The sequence below is a fragment of the Cyclopterus lumpus genome, chromosome 8 (genome assembly GCF_009769545.1).
Source record: "Cyclopterus lumpus isolate fCycLum1 chromosome 8, fCycLum1.pri, whole genome shotgun sequence".
Lineage (NCBI taxonomy): Eukaryota > Metazoa > Chordata > Actinopteri > Perciformes > Cyclopteridae > Cyclopterus > Cyclopterus lumpus.
Window position 1 is genome coordinate 6,857,699 of NC_046973.1, and position 21,861 is coordinate 6,879,559.

The following is a 21,861-nucleotide window of genomic DNA, read 5'->3' on the forward strand; positions in this document are numbered from 1 at the left end:
TAAATAAATAAATAACTATATAACTGTGCTGCATCTCACCGTGAAAGCCAACTTGCTCTTCCAGCTGTGCAACTTTCCCACCTTCCTGAGCACGACGTGTCTGAGCACGGCTTCCCCGGCCGACCCTGACATTCCCAGGATCTCCAGTTACATTATAAGTAACATAAGCATTATAAGTAATATAAGCAGCCAAACGTGGAGCATGATCTGTCAAAATGACCTGATTTGACCAGGACTCTATTTTTCTCGCTTCTGGTGAAAACCAGGCTTGTTGTGATATTCAGAGGGGGGCTCCATTGTTTGTCCAGCTTTGCTATTGAACCGGGACAATGCAGCACTCTGCTGACTTTGTGCTGTATGTATAGCGAGAACGCATGGACGTGTAATTGTGTTCATATATTTCTGTCCTTGTGAGTCAGCGTTGAGTTCACATATCTCCACCCACCACCTCTCCTTTGTCAAATATACACAGGCTGCACTCCAGAATGTGGCCTTTGGTCTTTCCTAATTATCAGCTGCAAACTATGTTAATGCACATATTAAAATGAACACATTCAATCTGGAAAGGGTAAATAGATGCCCACAGCTGTTTATTTATCCTCCGATGTTAGTTAATGTCATGACTGCAGCATCAATGGCCAACCTCACACTCCAAACAATGAGGCAGAATGAAATCAATCCGAGGTGCCCAGGTGTGACACACACACACACACACACACACACACACACACACACACAGCCACCAGTGACCCAGCTGCACAATGGTATTCTTGACAAATAGTATTGCCACAGGCAGGGGAGAGTCCAAAGGGAGAGAGGTGAGCTCTGGTTTAAGAGCTGGTGGTTTATTAACACATCTTTTAACAAGGTTTCGACATTGTGCAAGACGGAGGCCGTCTTCTCTTTTCCGGTCTGTCCAGTTTTTTTGTTTCTTATCTTCCAAGAAAGGCAGAAAGCAGGTTGTCTTCAGTCAAGCATTTGGATCCGTACACTCAAAGGGGGATTGTTGCAGCTTCTATCCGACGTTCTGCCAGTGAGATCGTGCACAGACGAGTTTGCAGGGAAGGATGAGCGGTTTCCTGTACTTCATCCTGCCGGCTCTGGGTGGATACACTCTCAGCTCCTTGTACCTGCTGAAGAACCCCCACATTCTCCACAGGAAGAAACACTGCGCTTTTTACTGCACACACATCTCACACAGAGGAGGTAACGGCCACTCCTTTGTTGCACACACCCTGTTGAATATCAATCTTGACTAACTTTAAAAACAAATCTTTATTTTAAAGTGTTTTTCTTCTTTGTAATGTAATTAACAATGCAGCAAAAAAAGCTCAAGTGAAGATTTAAAGATAAAACCAACACTCTACTTTAACTTCATAACTCTGGCTCGTGAAATATCTGGCATAGTTTTAGTGATATCGCGATGATCTCTTCAACACTGATGAACTTACAGTGTGTAGGTGAGTGTGTGTCCTCCTCATCGACAGTAGAGACAGCGATGCAATATTCTCAGAAAGGAGTCAGCTGAGCAAACGCTGTCCAAATGGAGCAAAGTGTGTGTTTTTTGTTTTTACTGTTTTTGGGACTGGCGCTTCAGCCCTAACTCCTCTGTTTGATATCAGGAAGTGGAGAGAGGATAGAGAGCACGATGGAGGCGTTCACACAGTGAGTACCGAACTCCACACACTTTTCATGTCGAGCAGGTCACTCCTCTATAACTCCCAGAGACCCTACAGTCCCCCATGAGCAGCACCAGAGAGGCGGTGGCATGAGATGAGGAACGCCGAGCTGCCCTTAATGCTCACAGGCTGGTTTAAATGTAGGGGACAGACTTCCTGTATGTCAATTACTTTCTTATCGGAAATCAAATCCCGTTTAATGGGTTGAAACCTTGAGCAGAAGCCGGCTCTCAGCGGGACGGCCAAATTGTTCTTTTTCTTTCTAATCTTACTTGACGTTTTGTCAATATTGTCCTTATTACATTCATGCCAATAAAACATATTGAATCGACTGATATACACAGCGACAACTATAATAACACAACAGCTTTAATAATCCACTCTGATTCCATCTTTTCGGTCTAATAAGGCAGAGACTGAGTGAGTATCCAGGTTTATAATGTGACTTACAGGAGAATGATTAGAGAACTTACATTTAGCATCTTTCCACTTGCCTTATTTGCTGTCTAATAAACTGTCTAACAACAGATCTTTTAGAAATATATCTTTTACTGCTAAAATATAAATTAAGAGTATTTAACATGTCAAGGATGCTGGATGTCGGGGCTGCATTCTAGGATGTACTGTTGCTGTATTACTTGTTTATGATGACAAGTCTTGACAGTATTTTTGGAGATGCCTGTCTAGAAGTGAACAGAAGCTCCCTCGCAGTACGAGTAACAAATGCACGTCTTCCTCCATCTTCTCCAGTGCGGTGGAGCAGGGCACACAGATGCTGGAGTTGGACTGTCACTTAACCCGTGATGGACATGTGGTGGTGTCACATGATGAGAATCTGCTGAGACAGACTGGCCACGACGTCACCATCTCCTCACTCAACCTCCAGGTGAGAGGCTGAATCCTACAGGGCTGTCGTTAGGACAAAGGTCACAAGGTCGAGCTGAGGCCAAACAACAAGTGGCAAATGGTCACTTCATTACTGAATTACCTCCAGGTGAATCCATCTATATATCGCATGCAGCAACTCCTCTACATTACACCAAGAATACCTCCAGATGGATGAACCTTTTTATTTCATGGTAATCACAATCAATGTCATAATAGCACAACTTCCTCTTTCCATTTGCTTATCAACTCTTTCAAGGATTTGCCTCTGTACAAAGAGAGACTGGAGGTGACCTTTTATTCAGGTGAGTTCCTCCTCACATTCTCTTCTTCCCAATCATTAACGAAAAGACCTTCAGGGAAGAAGTAGGACAGTATGCGTGTGTGTACGTGTGTGAGTGTTCACCTTAGCTGTCACACGCCCCTCCTCCAGGTCACTACAGCAGCGGTGCAGACAGGAAGTTTTCTCTGCTGGAGGACGTGTTCAGGAAGTTCCCTGAGATGCCTGTTAGCGTTGAGATCAAAGAGAACAACAGCCAGCTGATGGAAAAGGTGCAGTAAACCGAAGAAAAAAGGAGCAGTTTCAGCGATGCAAAAGAATCTCCATATTATGAAGCCATGCTTTTGTGACACTCAGCAGCTTTCCAGTCGAATGTCAAGATTTAAATGGTAGTCCCTGTTTGTCTTTTCAAGACCAAAGTTCAAGTCGCTTTAAACTCACACTCGTAAAAGTGATCTCTTTTAAAGTCGACACATCCTGCTCGTGAGCACATCAACATGTAAGCTGATACACCTTCATGTCTCACTATTCCCTCCCTAGGTGTCTAACTTGGTGAGGCACTACAACAGAGAGGACATCACCGTCTGGGCCTCAGTGAGGTCCAGGATCATGAAGGAATGCCGCAGAACGGTACATGGACCAACAGGGGGAGACAAAGTTACTTGTGTAGCATCAATTCACAGCAAAACATCCCATGTCAATTCTCTTTCGCCTTTGATAATATTGTGACTGCTGGATTTAAAGAGAGCACTGTGTTTGCATCAGTGTCAGCACCCCGCATGTCTCTCTGCTTCTTGGTAGAACGGCTCCATGCCATACAGCTTCTCGGAGAGCCGATGTGTGCTGCTCCTGCTTCTCTTCTACAGCGGCCTGCTGCCCTTCCTGCCGCTGGGAGAGAGCTTACTGCAGTTCTACCTGCCGCGCATCATCAACAGGTGTGGCTTCACACGTCTGTCATCATACATTAAACTGGTTCCTCCCCCTCTGCCAGTTTTATTAAGATGTTTGATGAGAGATTAATGTGCCCCGGTACAAATGGTTCTGTCGTTTCTCTCTCTCTGCGTCTGTGTGCTGAAGGACGTTCATTCCCGAGAAGGGCATCCTGAGGAACAAGCTGGTCATCTCTTTGTTAGAAAGGCGAGTCAAGTTTCCTGAGACTTTGTTTTGATGTAGAACTCTAGAATGGTCGACACAAACCACCTCAGAGAGAAATAACTTGAAGCACCACTGAGAAAAGTGTGATGTTTTTATGCAGAATCCCATGTTGGAGTACAATAATGTTTATTTCACTGCCAATTTTGGAGAATGTTTAAAAAAAAGTATTCATATATATATATGTATTTATCTCTGCTGTCATTCCAGAGTAACAATGAGGAAGAGTCTGTTTAACCACCTCGCAGCTCGGGGAATTCAGGTATGAAAGTACATATGTAGAAGGGGAGTTGACTATGTTTAGGTGCATGAGGAATGAATAGAAGACAGGAACCTAAAGTACTAACACGTTTAGATGAGAATGGGAAACACCATATAGGTAATTAATAATCTGACTTTAGCAGTCTGACCAGAGATACTCTGACAGCTTTCTGAGTTTTCCATGAATTGCTGTTTATTGAACATCCCAGGTCAGTGTTTCAGGACCAACAGCCACTCCGGTGTGCCGGGTGCATCATCTCTGTCCTGATGTTACTCCTCTCTGCTGGGATGAGGTCACGCCCACCGTCCGGTCATGAGAGGTCACTGACTAGTTTGAGCATAAAAAATGAAGTTATATGTCACAGTCTTGTCAGCCGCTGAGGGCCTCAACGCATTTGAATGCTTCCGAGGGATTCTGAGGCGGCGACTAAGAAAAGCTTGTCAACCGCATTAAAACTGAGGGGTGAGATTTCCTCCAGCAGAGAACCACACCAGGAGAACGTGGGCTCGTGTGAATGTTATAAATGAGGAACAAAGGGAACTGGAGAGATAGCTTTTTCAGTAAAACCCTGTGAGCCAATCATCTGTGATACATCATGATAGTAAAGAAGCCTAGAATATATGTTAGTATAAGTACTGTGTATACGTCTAACACTAAAGAAGATCACAATGCTGCTGCCACCTCGGGATTGATATCAGTTATTTGTCCACACTGCAGCGTGAACCAGTGATGCTCCGAGCTCTCACTTTAAGCTGACGTCTGCTTTATTTCGTCTGTCACAGCTGAGACAACTGCTCCCCGTCAGATTCTGGACAGCAGGGTTTTTGTTTTATTGATTTTCATGTCACGTACTGTAGCTCAAAACTGCAGGACGGATGACAGAGAACTGGACTCGATCTCAATTTAACTTCCACCCTTGTTGTTTTGTTCACATCAGCTTTACTCCCTATGTATTTGATAAGGTGGTAAAAACAATTTTACGCATGTTTCTTCTTCATTATGATGGACTCATTTATCTTTAACTGCAGGTGCATTTGTTTGTGTGCAATAAAGACGACGACATAAAGGCTGCATTTGAAGTCGGGGCCACAGGGGTGATGAGCGACTACCCGACTCTTCTGTCCCGCTACCTCCGCAGAAGCCCGAGTCAGGATTGAACCCAAACACGCCCTGACATCGCAACAACAGGCAATCACTACGCAGCTTTCTGATGAGGATTGTGTAAAGAAAAGACTGTGAAAGAGAAGTAAATACCAGAAGTGTGAGAATAATTTCCTCCTCCGTGACAAGATCAGTGGAGAAGTTGTCGGTCTGTTCAACGGCGTGCAGTGGGAACCAAACTGTCATGCAGCTCTTCAGCAGATACAATGATCTGCTATCCGTTCCTCTATGGCCTCAGTGTGTCCAACACAGCCCCGAGTCAACGGCAATGCTGTCGGGAGGAATCTTTCCCTTTTATTAGTGCACAGGGGTGAAAAAGCAGACAGACAATTACACAATCTTTATGTTTATGTTAGTTTATGTTTTGTATGTGCGTCTGTGCATGTGTGAAAGTGCGTTGTGTAGTCGTGTGTGTGTAAGAGCGACTAGACGAATGTGCATGTGGGGGAGGAGATAAAGGGCAATAAATAAATAAACATTTGTAAAAATAGAATTTACTTCTTTCTTTTTTTTATAGTGAAAAGGGGAAATATATGGATGCATATCCATATGTGTGCATATGGATATGCGAAGTAGAAGAAGAAGAATTTAATAAAGTAAACTTAAGAATTATCTTTTCTAGTCTGTGCCTGAGAGGTTTATGATTTGTTTCTCTGTGTTTATGAATGAAATGATACAGTAACTGGCTGGTAGAGTTTGGTCTTTGTAGGGTTTTAAAAGAAGTGAGATCTTGGTGGCATTCATGTTTGTTGGGAGTACAGAGTTTTGTTTTATTTAAGTTAAAATTCAGTTTGTTGCGATGGTACAGAAGTGTTTGTTACTGAAGTGAATATTTAACCAGCTGCACCATGTTACTGGACATCCCATTTATCATGATGAGAGAGACAACATGACTTTGTTTGGACGGTTTTGGATGTTATTTTCTGGCATTATTTGATTGGTTTGAGTAAGTGGTCGACTTTAGAAATACAAGATTTTTCACGTGGATTCATGCTTTTATATCCATTTTGTGGTATTAAGATGAAAAGACCACAAACATGCTGGAAATGAAAGCAAAGAAAATGTTTACTTATTGTTTCAAATATACAAATATATCCATATAGGTGAGTAAAGTGTCATTAATGTAGTGTTTAATACAGCCACACATAAACCCTGTGTTTATACGTGCAGTTAACTTCACCTGTGTCCTCATTTCCCCAGGCTACGGTCAAAGTCCGGCCACACCGCTGTGAGAATAAACAACCAGTCAAGTGGGGAAACAAAGGCTGCATTTTTCTGACCTTCTTGGCTGTGCTTTGCAGTGTGACAAGTGAGTTAATGGATTATTAGTGGATCAGTGCAGACTGAAGTCTTTAATACACTAGATGCAAAGAGCAACGGTTTAAATAAGTGACCCAGAAGAGAAATAATGCTCTCAAGAACACACACAACCAGGTCTGCAGCTACGGTTTAAGACACATGGCATTTCACCAGTAATATCTGTCGTCATTAAATGTGGTTTAGATCCATATATTACACATGTTGGAACTAAATACCTTTAAAAATGGTGTTTCGGGCAAATAAATCAAACCTTACAGGGAAGGCTTTTCAACAAGGCTTGATCAACTTTGATCAATTAATCGATCAGTCAATTGTCAGAAAAAAATGAATCTGCAACAATTGTGATAATCAATCAATATATTTCTACAAATAAAATTGCTAACTTTAAATTGTGTTTGTCTAAATGTAGATTTTTGTTGGAGATATTTAGAATTCATTGCAGTGTGTTTAGGTGTTAATGAAATGTCTCAGGATGGATGGTGCTGTGCTGAGGGAATGTGTACCTCCTCGCAGCTGGCCTGCATACAACATATTGGCTCCACATTTACACACGGCCTCGAGACAGCTATATGCAAATAAATCAAGAGATCCTTAACAACCAACAACCAGAGCCCCTCTCCACCTCTCCTGTCGTTAGCAGGTTGGACAATCCTTTCCTGGATCCCATCACACAACTGAAAATACTTGTTCCGCACGTTGTGTAAGTTTGACCCGTTTATCTCAAATCCAACAGCGGGATGCGATAACCCACTAATAGCATAACAACAATCACACTGATAGCCATAAAGGGCTCATGTGGAGTCGCATCTGATTGGTTGACCCACATCCTAGACGTCACCCGCCGCCTCCCATTGGTCGACGGGGATTTGTTTTGCACTCTTCAGACTTCCTCCTCTACGCGTTTTCATAAACAAAACACATTTTATTTTTCCTGCCGTCGGGGCCGCCGCGCTCTCCTCCTTGTCAGCCTGCCAGCATTGTCGCACTCCGGCTCCCGTTTTTAACCCGAGGCCGCGGAGGAACTCTGAAAAGCGGCTCCACATTCAAAGGAGAGAGACGCGGGGAAACAATCACCGGGGGCTGTGTTGTCTTTGTCTGAGCCGTCAAGCGCGTGGCCGACCGTTGGACCGAGCCGACCCGCACAAAACCCGCTTTCATTAGATGATTTTCAGCTGTCAGTCATATCGGTCCGCTTTGTAAAGCGCGAGGAGCTTTCGTCAGGTGAGTCGACGGACACCCGAGGATTTCCTGCAATGCGCATCTGAGCTGCTGTAATGCGCGAGCGAGCCAGCCAGCTAGCTTACGCGCAAGCTAGGTGGCCGATTTGTATCTTTAGCCGTGTGTGGCAGACGGTCGCCAGTGGGGAGCAGCAGGGCATACATGGCGCACAGCACGCGCTGCAGGGGCTTAACGTTTAGGGTTAAGCTGTCTGGTTGCATCTAATGAGGCGAGGAGTGTCTGTGCAAACCATTCTCAAGCAGGAAGCTGGCTGCCTCACCTGTGATTTCCTCAGGTATCTCCCCACTATTGGTTATTTTAGAAGCTGCATGCTCTGTCCAGTGCTTGTCTGACTGTCAGTTTCTGCACACTGGCCACAAGAAGACGGGCGACATTATTTACTAGAGCAATTTAGGTATTTTTATATAACGTTACACTTGTTTATTTTTTCCTACCTTCTTGCATAACCGGTTTATTTTTACCAACTGTCTTCAGCTTGGGTGTCCTTGATTTAAGCTATAGGTCTACTTGTACATTCTTGTAAATTGGGCTTTGCTTAAAACCAGAGTACAATTATATACACATGCTGAGCCAATAAAGCTAATTCTCATTTAAATAGATTTAAATGTCTGCTTCTGTCTAGCCCCTATCTGCAGATATAATCTAATAATAGATACAATGTTCAGATGATTAACAGAAATAATCATAATGTTATGAAACATAGTCCAAATTATGAAATGCAAAGTAAAAGTTATGATGTTGTAAATCACAGCTTATCATTTTGGTTTAAGAACTTTGACTTGCTATGACAAAATAATACTTTTGACTAAGCTTGCTCTAACTTTTCATCCTCTTTGTTTCCTTTTTTGAGTTTTTAGTCTATTAACTTGGTCAATAAAGTGTTAAAGTCAGTAGGTGCCTGAGCCCGGAGTTTTGTCTTTTTATTAATACGGATTTCACTTCACATAATCCTATAAAAAAAGAACAAAAAAAAGTATTTGTAAAGCTGCAAACAGCAAAATTATTGGTAAGAAATTGATTGTCAAACTGAAAGTAGTCTGATCAGTTCAAGCATCACAGTTTATTAACAGGTTATGTTTGGGGAAAGCCCTACAGCGTTGTAGTGCTATAATCAGATGTGTTTTAAAGGGGACGTAAAACCTGTCCGTGTTGAATATCTGTCACTTCCTCTCTGAAACAGGGAGAATCTGTTATTTGCATGTACGGTTAAACCAGTTGGTCTTAGGAGACACTAACTCCCATCTTGTTTTTAAACTTGCTCCCTTAGACATGGTGAAGCTGACAAAGGCCAAGACGTTCCAGGCCTACCTGGACTCCTGCCACCGTCGCTACAGCTGTGTGCACTGTCGCGCCCATCTGGCAAACCATGACGATCTCATCTCCAAGGTTGGTATGCCGCCTCTCTTTTGTAGTAAATAATCATTTCAGGTGGCACGTAACGTCGCCACGTGACTCACATAGTTTAGAAAGTGGGAAAACTGGAAAAACTGGACTGACTTGATACAAAGAGAAATCTCTCAAAGTTAGTAGACATTTTGGAAATTAATTTTTAAAATCTATTTTGTATTGTGTTGCGTTTGATCCACAGTGGACACTCTCCTCTTAATTTGCTTTCCATCCATGTCTCTTAGTCTTTCCAAGGCAGTCAAGGCCGAGCCTACCTCTTCAACTCTGTGTGAGTATTTAGTTTTTAATATTACTACACGTTGGCACAAAGTTTACAATCATATTTTTATCTCCATAGTCAATGTGTAGAGGGGTAAAAGGTGAATTCAGTTTTAAAATGTACTTTCTTTTATTATTCCTTTCTATTTACCACCTTATCAGATCAGTGTTGGTGTTCGTAAAAAAAAATACTTTAGTGAGTCATAGACACAAAAATCAGATTGTGAATGTGTGATCTTCTTTGTTTTCCCAGCGTATCATTTCAATAGTCAAGTTGTCCATGAAAACAAAGTCCCAATATCAGACATGTTTGCACAAACCACATTGCCCACAGATAATTTGATTTTCTTTTAAACCTTGAAGTTCACTTTAGTCACGCTACTTCTGGCTTTGTGGGTCAGAAGTACACGGGCTCTCACCCTAAAAGACCCTTAAATAACTCCAGCACTTAATCTAATTTAACGGTTTAATTCAAACAGATGCTGATAACCTGTTTTTAGTGAAGCTATTTGAAATGGTTTTATGGAAAGACATCAGCCCCGTGACTGTTTCATGAACCGCAGTCTGTTTTTTTCTTCTTTAAAAAAAAAAAAGAAGCAATTTAGGACAGGTCAGGTTAGTAAATGTTAACGAGAGTAGTTTAATTACTGTGACGCCTTCTGTGAATCGGAGAGGAGCTGCTGTTTGACAGCGCTGCGTTTGGTTTCAGAGTGAACGTCGGCTGTGGTCCTGCAGAGGAGAGGCTGCTGCTCACAGGACTTCATGCGGTCGCCGACATCTACTGTGAAAACTGTCACACCACGCTGGGCTGGAAATATGTAAGTGAATAAAGTGCAGGCTTGTTTACATGTTTGAACCAATGCCACAGATGTCCAATGTAGGTTTTGATTTACAGTTCAGCGTCAGATTTCAACTGTTGATGGCTCCCCAGTAACATTAGCAGGAGGAGCACAAGGGATCCAATCTGTGCCCTGCTTTACTTTTATTCCCTCGGGTGCGATTTGTATCACGTGTTTGTGGTGGTAACTTTTATGAAGGAGGCAAACCAAAGATTTGCAGCAGCTTAATGTGTGTTACTAAAAAGCAGATGCTTACACACACACACACACCTTTGAGTTGAGCATGATTTCTGGAGCCCTGTACCAACGCGTAGCCACGTACTCGGTCAAGAACCCGGTGTGGTCGTGCTCAGGGTCGGCTATCCGCGCCAAGCCAAAGTCACAGATCTGAGGATGAAGCGCAGGGTCAGAGGTCAGAAACTTCACACTCCTAAAAGTAGCCTCATCACTCATAGACTTAAGTATCTGAGCATGTGTAAGGTTGTACACTTTCCTTAGACCACAGGAGCCCCTTCAGATACAGAACTGCCAGTTCACAGTTTTATGCTTCTCTCAAACGTTATTCCTCCTGCTCTACTTTCTAAATCTCAAGGCCTCATTTTGTTTCTATTAAAAATACCAAATGCAGGGGCCAGTTAGTATTCCAGTCGAGTAACACTGTTCACAATGCTCACAGAGGGAAGAGATTTTATCTGCTTTTTAATAATAATAATAATAATAATAATAATTATTATTATTATTAGTATGTGTAGATCAAGTATTCTAAATCAATTTAAACTTCCAATACATATTATATATATGAAATCGGGACATTATCAGTGGTACAAATTAACATATAGCTGATAATAATAATAATAATAATAATGCATTTAAATTTATTTAGTGGGTTTATTTTGATTTTTTTGTTTTTCACGGAGGGGAATGTGTCAGAAAGCAGCTGCAACACGTGCTGCCTTTTGTTCTTCACCCCTCCGACATGATCAACGAATCCAGGGATTGATGGTTGGCTGCCGAGAGCTCACAAGTGAAGATGTTCAACACGGCAAAGATAAACCCTCGTGGCTCATATCGATGCCTGTATTACAGCTGGTTTCAGTTTTTGAAAAAGACAACCAGACATAAAAGCAAGACTTAATCTCCAATGAAAAAAAAACAAAAACACACGACTCTACAAACAAAAACATTGTTTTCGGGGCTATTTTGCGTTTATAACTCCCTAACATCCAAAAAACACATTTCAAATCTATTTTTTTTACTACTTTGTCTTTTTGCGTCTGTAGATTTCTCGTAAATTCACCAAAGGTTAGCATTTAGATAATGACTCATTTGCATATTTAAGTGTAACATTTCAGAAAACGTGTAATACAAAAAATAATGGTCTTAATGTCAGTAATCATATATTCTGAAGGTTTTTACAGAGGGGATTGTTCATTAACCATGCATAGCCATATCTATAAAACTATATATTAGATAAAAGGAGACTTCCAAAATCCCATCTGTGAAAACATTTGAATCGAATGTCGACAAAATGAAACGGAGGGGAATGTGTCAGAAAGCAGCTGCAACACGTGCTGCCTTTTGTTCTTCACCCCTCCGACATGATCAACGAATCCAGGGATTGATGGTTGGCTGCTAGGATATTAAATAGGATATTAATAAGCAGTAGTTTCAAAAGTGAAGCTCGCATTACCACAACTTAATGTCACAAATTATTTCATATTGTAAAAATATCTTTATTTGACCGTAGCGCGTAACAGTGATCATTTAGCCTCAAATAAATCAACATTAATCCATTCAAATGCTGCTTTGGCAGGAAAAACAAAAGTATTATAGTTGTCGTAAATGACACAGTGTCTGCATGTCCTTTTTAATGAGACTAGTACAGGATGGTACAAAGTGGTGAAAGTCTGGTTTGAGCTACTTTAATCTCCTTTTTGATAACATGTATGCACCTCCCTTCTGCAGGAACAAGCCTTTGAGCTGAGTCAGAAGTACAAGGAGGGGAAGTTTATCATCGAGCTGTCCCACATGATAAAGGACAACGGCTGGGACTGAGAGGGACATTTTCATCTTTCTTCATGACTTTTTTTCAAAGGTTGCATCCCCCTCGACTTAAAAGGGTTCCAGTGTAGCTTCCTCATCCCGCGTATGAGCCATCGCTGTGTCACACTTTCACTTTGTACGGCTTCGCAAAGAATAGCATGTAATGCCTTGTCTTTTTCTGCTCTTCGTGTTTTTTCCAGCGACCACAACAACACATTTGCTGATCTAGCTATCCAGATTGCTAGTTGTGCTGGGACATGAACTGAATGAGTGCAGGGTTTGTGTGTGAGCGACTGGGAGACGTAGTCACGCAGGCAGGAGTGCGTGTTGGATTTTAAAGCGTGTGTTTGAGTGAGGAGTGCTAAACAGTCTCGCTGTGTGGGGACGAGGTCACTGCAAGGCAAATAATCTGACCACCTTGCATATCAGATGCAGGTATTTGGGGTTTCCTTTTGAGTTTAAGGTGAACATTTAGACATATCTGGCCCAAGGGAGTAAAGTATATCGGCCTGTTTAACCCGGAGATCACTTTTGAGTGATGACGGGGTGTGGGAAAGCTTAAAGCAGTGGGAGGTTGTTTTTTTAATTTTTTTTTTATCAGTGACATTAATGTTTTTTTATGGTAAGATCTGAAACACTTCATAGTTCATATTTTGCTAAAAGCAATCAGGATGTTGAATTGGTGATGTTAAAGCCCACAAAGGTCTCCTGCAGGAATTCTTAAATCTGGTATGAGTGTCTGCTGCTTGTAGGTATACATCTTAGCGTGTGCGTTGAGATGTCTTTAGCTGGATGGTGTCGAGAAGCATTCGCCTGGGGCTCACATCTCGAGTGTCCACGGCTCCGTTATGATATTTTCACTTTTACTTGATGCTGATGAGATCTGTCCTACATGTGTAGCCTAACACGGCGCTGCCCCTACGGATCCATTTACTCAATTGTGTTAGAGCAAAGTGTAATTAGGATGATGTAGCATATTTATGGTTTTTATTTTTTATGTCTGCTTCGTTCATTAAAAGTGTATTATTTTAACCTAATCTTTCATTAAAATACAGTGTCTGTAACCTGCGGTCAGTTTTCTTTTTCTTGCGATACTTTATTATACATTACATAATTGTGCCTGATTCCCACAGGTGCATACTTTTAATTATTAGGATAATAAAAGTATTAAACACAAAGACAACATACACGCCTGAGCTCGAACACTTGAGATCTCTTCATCTTTCTTTCTGTATCATTTTAACTTGTTTAGCATTAGTGGATGCATGTGCCTTTTTAAGGTGTTGGAACAAACTGTCCTGAAGGTCACAATTTCCTTTTGTAATTTATTATGAAAACATGTTAAACATGTATGGAGCTCTCATTTACAGGGAGGAGGAACTCTAGCAGGCAGTAAATCAGCCAACAGATGGTGATGTGGATACTGTTAGAATAAGTGTGTGTGTGTTATAATATATCGCTGTGTTAGTTACTCTGATGGTTCCATTCGGCTGCTTTACAACACTAGGGGTCTGTTTCCAAAAGGCGTTGCTCTTTAAAAATGCCCATAATTCAGATCTAAAATAGGAATTGAAGTAATGTTTCACAACATCTAGCATTAAGTGTGCGTACAACACGTATTGCAACACACGTCCGTTTGTTTGCTGCAACGTTAAAATGATTCAGATTTTTAAAACGGGCAGCAAAGAAAACAAAACAAATTTTCTATACGCTGCCAACAAAGGCAATTTATCTTCTCTTACTCTCAGGAACTGATTGTTGAACTTGGAGCAGGACCAGGTCACATGATGGATCTCTGACCACAGCTAAGAATGTCTCTTTATGGAATGCTGTGGAGAGGCTGCTGACAGTCATGTGTGTGAGATTTAAGTACATCATCAAGACACAATTGAACTAAAGGCAGCGATAAATGTTATACAAGTAGCACTGAGGGATGTTTATTGTATGGTGTTCTTCTCTAATCCTCAATAGTATGTTACAGTGCAGCAGACACTGCATGGTACATGTCAACCAAGGAGCGACAGTGTTTTTCGACCCCATCTTAAATGATTCATAAAATCCCTGTGAAGGAGTTGAGCTGAAGTGTCATTAAAACTCAGCATATGCTATATACTACATACATGTACTGCAATATATATATATTTTTTTCTCCAAAAGTGCCAAAAGAATGTCCTTATTCATCATCAAAGTAAATTTAAATTTCCAAAAGGCATGTATTAATTAATCATAAATCATATATGAGGGTTATGAGCTACAATGTATGAATTTGTTTTTAAATTAGTCCTACATTCATTTATTCTGTTTGGTTGAGCAGGTGAGGATTTAGTGCCTTGCTCCAGGACACGTCAACAGCAGGTGGCTGTGTGAAGATCAGACATCAGGTGCAGAACAGCACTCTAATTGAATCATTCATTCATGCAGAGAATATTTTTTTGCAGGCCATTCCTCAGTATGCAGTTGTGGGATGTATTAAAGTTAAAAGTAAACACATTTCCGTTGTAATATTCTCAAGGATAAGTGATGTCACGTTATGTAATGTTTGATCTCTTGATTATCCCTCTGGTGTTTTAAAATCCTGTGTTGTTTCTATTTGTTTAGATTTGATCTGCTGTTTTTTAGCCTGGGTTGTTGTTTTCTGTTCTGTTTATATCCGTTTCTTTTCTCTGTAAAACCCTTTTTATGTAACCTTGGTACAAAAAGTGCTCAATAAATACAGTTAATTATATCAAGTTTATTATTATTATGGAAAGCCAACTGTACATGTTTACTTTCAATGAGATGAATTGTTTAAAGCTAATACAAATATCATGACATGTTTGACCAAAACTGGTCTTCAAATATAAAACTATAACACACTTTAATAGCCTTCAAGACTCCCTGAGGGATTTTCTGAGAGCAAAGCACATTTTAGGAAACTAAACCATGTAAAGAAGGTAAAATAGGTACATTTAATCTTTACAGAAAATCTGCCCAAAAGAAAAATGTTCTGATGTGAATTATGGGGTGATATGTTCTTATTGCTGACATTAGATTTTACAGTGTCACCTTGACAAAGGCATGTCCAGGATGTGTCTCCAGGTCACTCAATGAAGACCGTCTTATTTTGTTTGTCTCCTAGAGAAAGTCTTGATTTTAAATGACCTCTCCTTGCCAAGTTATAGGCCTATACAACATACTGCTGTAGGAAGGTGGCTAAACTGGATATGATGGACACTCTATATTATTATTGTTTATTTGTTGTTCTATTTATAAATGATAGAGCAAACACAGTGTTTATGGTTGATTTTACTATCTACTTGAAACCTACAATTAATACACCAGCATGTAGTAAACTAGCGTTTCAACTGCAGTCATTGCACTTGCAGCAGAACATACCATATAATAGCCTGCACACTACTCACATAATATATTGTAGTATTACAAACTGATGTGTACCAAATTGCGAAAAATTACAATAAAATGAGAATAACTTGTACAATCAACTTTACGGTGCGTTAAACAAAAACGGTTAGTAATCTCGACCCTGTTTGTTGTCGAGCACCCCCGCGTCCACGCAAATAGATCGATCCGAGTCGGTTGGTCATGTGACTTTTTCCGTATCGCCATTTTCCTCTTCTACACCGGTGCTCTTACTGGCAGCTACGTTGTCGCCCCCTCCTCTCAGCGTTTTAACCTATCCAGAGCTGACGGTGGGACAAAAAAGGAGAAACCTAAAAAAAGAAGAAGGAAGAAGATAGTCTGCCTCGTAGCTCTGTCGCCCCGAGAAAAGTGCGAGAATGTCTTCTGAGGAGAACCCCGAGTACGCGCCTTTCTTCGCTGTGATGGGAGCCTCTGCGGCCATGGTCTTCAGCGGTAACTACACCAGCTCCTTCATCCGACATCTCCATATAACGACGAACTAGCTCAGCCAGATGTTCAATTATCGGTCTGTCTGACTGTCTGTCTCCGGGTACACGGTTTTGGGTGTTAGCTGAGTCGGTCACGGCTCACACGCACGCGCGCGCGCACACACACACACACACACACACTCACCCACACCTGCCAGGGATGCGAGGCAGAGGCGGGGGACGGTTTCCACCTCACGCCGTCGCTAGCTGCCTCCTCTACCAGCTTCGTTATATCATATCAGGCTGTGATGCTGCCTTCCTTGGTGACGCAGACCTTCTGAGGTGGCAGCTGCACCGATCAGACCGTCTTTAATCCGTTATAATGAACATGTTTTACAGCACGGGGAGGTCTAGATCCTCGAGAATTATATGATGAATACGATTCTTGTTGGGGATTAGTCCCCGACATGTTACTGCTGGTTTAATGTTGAGTCTTACAGGAGGGCCAGCATCTAGGCCTAAACATCAATGGTGGGAAATCCATCCATCCATTCACTTGAGGCGGAGTACACCCAGGATGTTAACGAGGAAATAACGCAATATACAGAAGTGTTTTGGTGGGGGATTTACAGTCAATCACGGGATGTCAATTCCTGCTGACTCCTGTCTCCATGATGTGGAAATCATTGATGATTTTATTATGACATCAGGTGACACTTTGGAGTTTGACCATTGCATGACAGAGTTGTCTCATATTTTGTATTTGATTATCAGTCAATATTATTAAAATATATAAACCCAGTATATGTACCAATCCAATTCCAGAGCGCTCTTCCATAAATTAAAAGCCAGTCAATCACTTTGCATGAAACTTAATTATTAAGTTAAGTCATTTTGATTAAGGTAACATCAGGCCAGCGATTGGCTACTAAAATGGTGGCCCATTGTGCCTGGATGAATCTAAAACGCTACATTTAATAATGACATTGACCAAGAAACTGTTTAATGTGGATTGCTTACATGCGGCCAACAAATGTGTCTGTAGTTCAATCCCAAATTATTATTTTGTAAGTAGGAGTTGTCTGAAGGGAAAATGGAAAACCCAATTATACTTGTATATCACTGCTTTAAGTCATATGCTTCACAGATCGAGGCACAAAGAAACACCTTGACAGGAGTGTTATTTGGGCTTCAGAGCTTTGAATCAGAAATACATTATACCCATCAGTAAAATCTATGTGTGCTGCTAATGTTTCACAACATTTTGATTGTTCACAATAGAGTCGGTCCAGGATTTCTTGAGGTGACACTCAAGGCCGCTCAATCAAGCACAGAGTAGGCGACGTCTGTGTAATGCTGAAGGCCTACTGGATATGTGATGTCCACCCTTATCAACTATCTATGGCCTGCACAGTGAGGAAGCCGGCAGTACACAAGTGTCCCATGATGCATTTAAAATGGGAGGGATCAGAAGTTATGTTATACTTTAATGCAAATAAGAACAGCAGAAAATATGAGTGAATAAGAAAACCATCATCAAATCTTCTATGAATAATATACAGAAAGGAGTAGTTTGGTACAGAGATGTTCTAAAATTATGTGTTGCTTATTCACACAATAGTCAGTCGATAAGCACATTGCCCTCGAAAGTGTCAACACACCCACATCAGCAAATGAGAAGTGGTGGATGGATTTATTTATTTATTTGCTCCTGCTGGTCTTTATGATAAGCAGGTAACATCTTGTTTTCAGAGGTTTTTTTTGCTTGTTGTCATCGTATGATGAACCGTAATTAGCATCCAGTGTGAAGTTCTCTAGGTGACAAAGAAAAAGCACTGGAAACTGTGCCTTTCCATTTTCCTTTGTGCTGCCTGTCGTGCTGGTCAACCATCCGTGTCGAGTAATTGTAGTAGATGAACCTCTTAATGGAACAAAACCCCACACGGGATGTGGTTTCACTGGGGAAAGAAGTGCAAATGCAAGAAAAGTGATGAACTGGCTTACAAACAGCTGGCTGCGTGAGTTCAAATACTTAAGTCTATTTGTTTGCACAATTAAAATGCATAAAATAAGAGCTAATGGGAGGCAGCAAGCCAAGGGGTTTATACAAAGTCCTTTAATTCAAAATAATTAAATTGCTCGTGATTTGTAAACATCACAGAGCAAGATGACAAAAAATAAAAGCAGCTAACAGAAACATAAAAAAGGGAACTTGGAATAAAAAAAAAAATGTAAAGAAAAGAAGTAATGGCTTGTCTACTGTATTGTTTTAGGTTGAGCAGGTATTCTGAACAAACTCTCAATAGGTGACCAGTGATGTGCAGTGTGACTACAAATATGTGACAAGCAGATTTAAGTTATATGTGAGGTGATAGAAAGTAGGCAAGTATTGGTTGGAAAGAGTACAGAGTAAAACCATTAATCACTTTTTAGAGATGTTTGTGAAGAAACTTGCTGTTTAATTTTGTCTGTTACCTGCATGTCGGCTCTAAAATCGATTGTCTGGATTAATTATTCTCCCGCAGCCCGATCCAAATCCTTATCTCGCCTGGGTTGAGTTGTTTTTGTCGAGAGTTGTTTGTAAGTGAAGAATCAACACCAACTGAACAGTTGAGTTAACGGGAAGTCTCTCCTCTCTCGCGCAGCATTAGGAGCAGCGTACGGCACGGCGAAGAGCGGCACAGGCATCGCGGCCATGTCCGTGATGCGGCCAGAGCTCATCATGAAGTCCATCATCCCCGTTGTCATGGCTGGTATCATCGCCATCTATGGGCTGGTGGTGGCCGTGCTGATAGCAAACAACATCTCCGAGAAAGTCACCCTTTACAAGTAAGATGAACCTCTGATTAGAACTGTTTATGTTTTTGCATTAATAGTGTGTGTGTTATTGCTGCTCGTTCTACATAGTTTGTATGCTGTTGAGTTGAAGCACGTGCACTTAAACGGCAATCGCCTTAACTTACAAACACAATAGAAGGAATAATCATTTAAGTCAAGTAACCCAAATAGATTCATGAGTCAACTCGTCCTGAAGCTATTTTTAACCATTTGACAAAGACTTGTTTGCTAAATGTTTCTTTCTTCACGGTCCATTTTTAATTTCATTTTCAATTAATTTTGCGTAGCCTAAAATCAGAAATGTGCCTCAGAGGGCTTTACAATCTTCACACTTACGACATCCTCTGCCCCGGGACCTTTACCTGCCGGGCAGTTAGTTAGCTTTTATATATGATAATCTGGTCATGGTAAACATCTTTGGTTGCTTAGAGGATTATTGGTGTTTATTGCAACTTCAGCTGCTGCCTTTTAGGTACAAAGTAAAGCTTTTGATAATGCTGAATATCGATCCGATTCCTAATCTAAACTATTTATTGATTTAATTGTATTATATGTTTCAGACGGTATTACCATGTGCAATTTTGTTCCTTTCCAACAGGAGTTTCCTGCATCTCGGTGCTGGTCTGAGCGTGGGCCTGAGCGGTCTGGCGGCCGGGTTCGCCATCGGCATCGTGGGTGACGCCGGAGTGCGAGGCACCGCCCAGCAGCCCCGGCTTTTCGTGGGCATGATCCTGATCCTGATCTTCGCCGAGGTGCTGGGGCTTTATGGCCTCATCGTGGCTCTCATCCTATCTACAAAATAAATGTCTGCATCAAACACAATCTCATTCATTCCACATCGAAGCAGCAAGAACAACTAGGAGATTTTCACCTACTTCCATTACACCCCGTGGGTCTGACAGGATGGGATGGCAACAGAAACACGTCAGCGGCCCACTTGACCGCTGTGTCCTCAGTAGATGTGATCTATCCATATTGTTTAAAGCCATCCAGTTGTGTCAGGTCTTGTGAGTACTGAACGGGCATGAAGATGTATTGGTTGTTGTGGGATGATGTGTGGACAGTCTGCTTGATTTGTTGTCTGATCTTAACTTGTACAGTGAACCAGAGTCCCTCCTCCTCCTGTAAATGTTGTAACCAGTCTGTGCTGTGAGTGTGAGTATTAACATTTAACCCTCTGCTCATTCCTCTCTGTTGATTTTTGTTTTCTGTTGGTGATTTTGATCGTCATTCTCCGTTTGGAGACGGCTGAAGAATCATGCGCACCAGTAATTTATTTTTCCATGTTCTTTTCGGGGACCTTTTTTTTGAATCGCAGCGGTGAGGAGCTGTCAATACATATTATTTTTTTCACTATTTATGGAAAGTTATGAAGATTTTGACTTAATGAAACTGTCTAAATGGAATACTGTTTATTGAAAAAAACCCTATATACATAAAATATATAAATTATCTGTGTATAGTTAGATTCATTGCACTGTGGGTAATTGTTCTAAGTGCTTGGAATTCCTCTGGATGTAGTGATTATTAATGGGGGATGTCCACATGTTGACATGGAGGGGGGGGTGTGTGTGTGTGTGTGTGTGTGTGTGTGTGCGTGTGACCGTCTGACCTGAGTGCATAATGTGTGTGCGCAAGTCTTTGTTTAATATGACCTTCTCCAACACTAGTATCGTTTACCTGTAGTGCTCCGGTCTTTATTTTTTTGTTTGTTGGTTTTGTTAAAGGTGAGAGCTCACTGTTCAGCCATGCCTGTCAGATTTCCAAATAAAACTCAACCTCCTCCAGAACATCATTGTCAAGCCTTTTCTTCTGGTGCTCATTGAATGACTAAACTTGCAGCCTCAACGTCTTTTAAGCTTTTCAGAGTTTCAAGAATCTGTCAGCATTTCGTCAAAGTGGAAATTGGGTAAATAATTAATTAAATTGATAGATGGCTAAATTAAAAAGTGAGAGGTAGTGAAATGTAATTAAATTCATCCTGAAGTGGACTTGAATGTCTCTTTGTCTTAATATTTAGAATGAAAGCATCTGTTGGTATGCTTCGGATAAAGGAGACAAAGGGAATTGCTTGCTTTATCTTCAGTTACTTCGCTCATGCTGCAGTGTTCATAATCTGAAATGAAAAAAGGCACATGCCTAATTAATTGTGGTGTTTGTACTTTTTTTTCATTCCAAGCTGTGCACAAGATAATTTTGTATATAAATGACTTTTGTACAGTTTTTCCCTTTTTGGGGGGGGGGGGGGGGAATTGGAGTACATATATTTGTCTAACTCGTGTGAGTGTGTATATATATACACATTTGTGTATTTTATTTATATATATATATATATATATATATATATATATATATATATATACACACCACAAACAATTATGTGCAGGCTTCAAATCAGACCGTTAAACCTTAATATTAACTTTTGAATACAAAACAAAATGTTTATTTTGTCCCCATCACTCGCATATAAAGCGCTTCAGGGTCTTTTAACAGCTCTGCAGGAAGAAATATTACATCAAGCTAAACCAGTTTTGATGATCATAGATGCAACGGACTATTTATAAAAAACATAGTGAACAGATTTTTGAACATTGTTTTTTCTATTGTTACTTACTGAAATGTATAATGTTGAATACTTTCATCCTCCAAATAATACATATAACACTCTGAA

General features: G+C 40.9%; 3 protein-coding genes across 5 annotated transcripts; all 3 read left to right on the top strand.

The window, feature by feature from the left end:
- The first annotated feature begins 605 nt into the window (after window positions 1-605).
- gdpd3a (glycerophosphodiester phosphodiesterase domain containing 3a) lies at window positions 606-5,722 on the top strand. Of its 2 annotated transcripts, none has more exons than XM_034538439.1 (10): window positions 606-1,206; window positions 1,623-1,665; window positions 2,430-2,565; window positions 2,824-2,869; window positions 2,998-3,116; window positions 3,385-3,474; window positions 3,646-3,779; window positions 3,922-3,981; window positions 4,207-4,258; window positions 5,287-5,722. In XM_034538439.1, the coding sequence occupies exons 1-10, from the start codon at window positions 1,068-1,070 to the stop codon at window positions 5,413-5,415; spliced, it is 948 nt and encodes a 315-aa protein (XP_034394330.1). In that variant the 5' UTR covers window positions 606-1,067; the 3' UTR covers window positions 5,416-5,722. The 2 variants fall into 2 exon arrangements, with proteins under 2 accessions (XP_034394330.1, XP_034394331.1); XM_034538440.1 differs by lacking the exon at window positions 606-1,206 and adding an exon at window positions 1,236-1,460.
- Window positions 5,723-7,592: 1,870 nt separating this feature from the next.
- On the top strand, window positions 7,593-13,589 carry ypel3 (yippee-like 3). 2 transcript variants are annotated; one of them, XM_034539811.1, is made up of 5 exons: window positions 7,593-7,960; window positions 9,246-9,364; window positions 9,610-9,653; window positions 10,353-10,461; window positions 12,448-13,589. In XM_034539811.1, the coding sequence occupies exons 2-5, from the start codon at window positions 9,248-9,250 to the stop codon at window positions 12,535-12,537; spliced, it is 360 nt and encodes a 119-aa protein (XP_034395702.1). In that variant the 5' UTR covers window positions 7,593-7,960; window positions 9,246-9,247; the 3' UTR covers window positions 12,538-13,589. The 2 variants fall into 2 exon arrangements, with proteins under 2 accessions (XP_034395702.1, XP_034395703.1); XM_034539812.1 differs by lacking the exon at window positions 7,593-7,960 and adding an exon at window positions 7,989-8,252.
- A 2,527-nt stretch (window positions 13,590-16,116) lies between these two features.
- On the top strand, window positions 16,117-20,980 carry atp6v0ca (ATPase H+ transporting V0 subunit ca). The gene is made up of 3 exons (XM_034539748.1): window positions 16,117-16,377; window positions 18,998-19,181; window positions 19,789-20,980. The coding sequence occupies exons 1-3, from the start codon at window positions 16,302-16,304 to the stop codon at window positions 19,991-19,993; spliced, it is 465 nt and encodes a 154-aa protein (XP_034395639.1). The 5' UTR covers window positions 16,117-16,301; the 3' UTR covers window positions 19,994-20,980.
- Window positions 20,981-21,861: the final 881 nt, after the last annotated feature.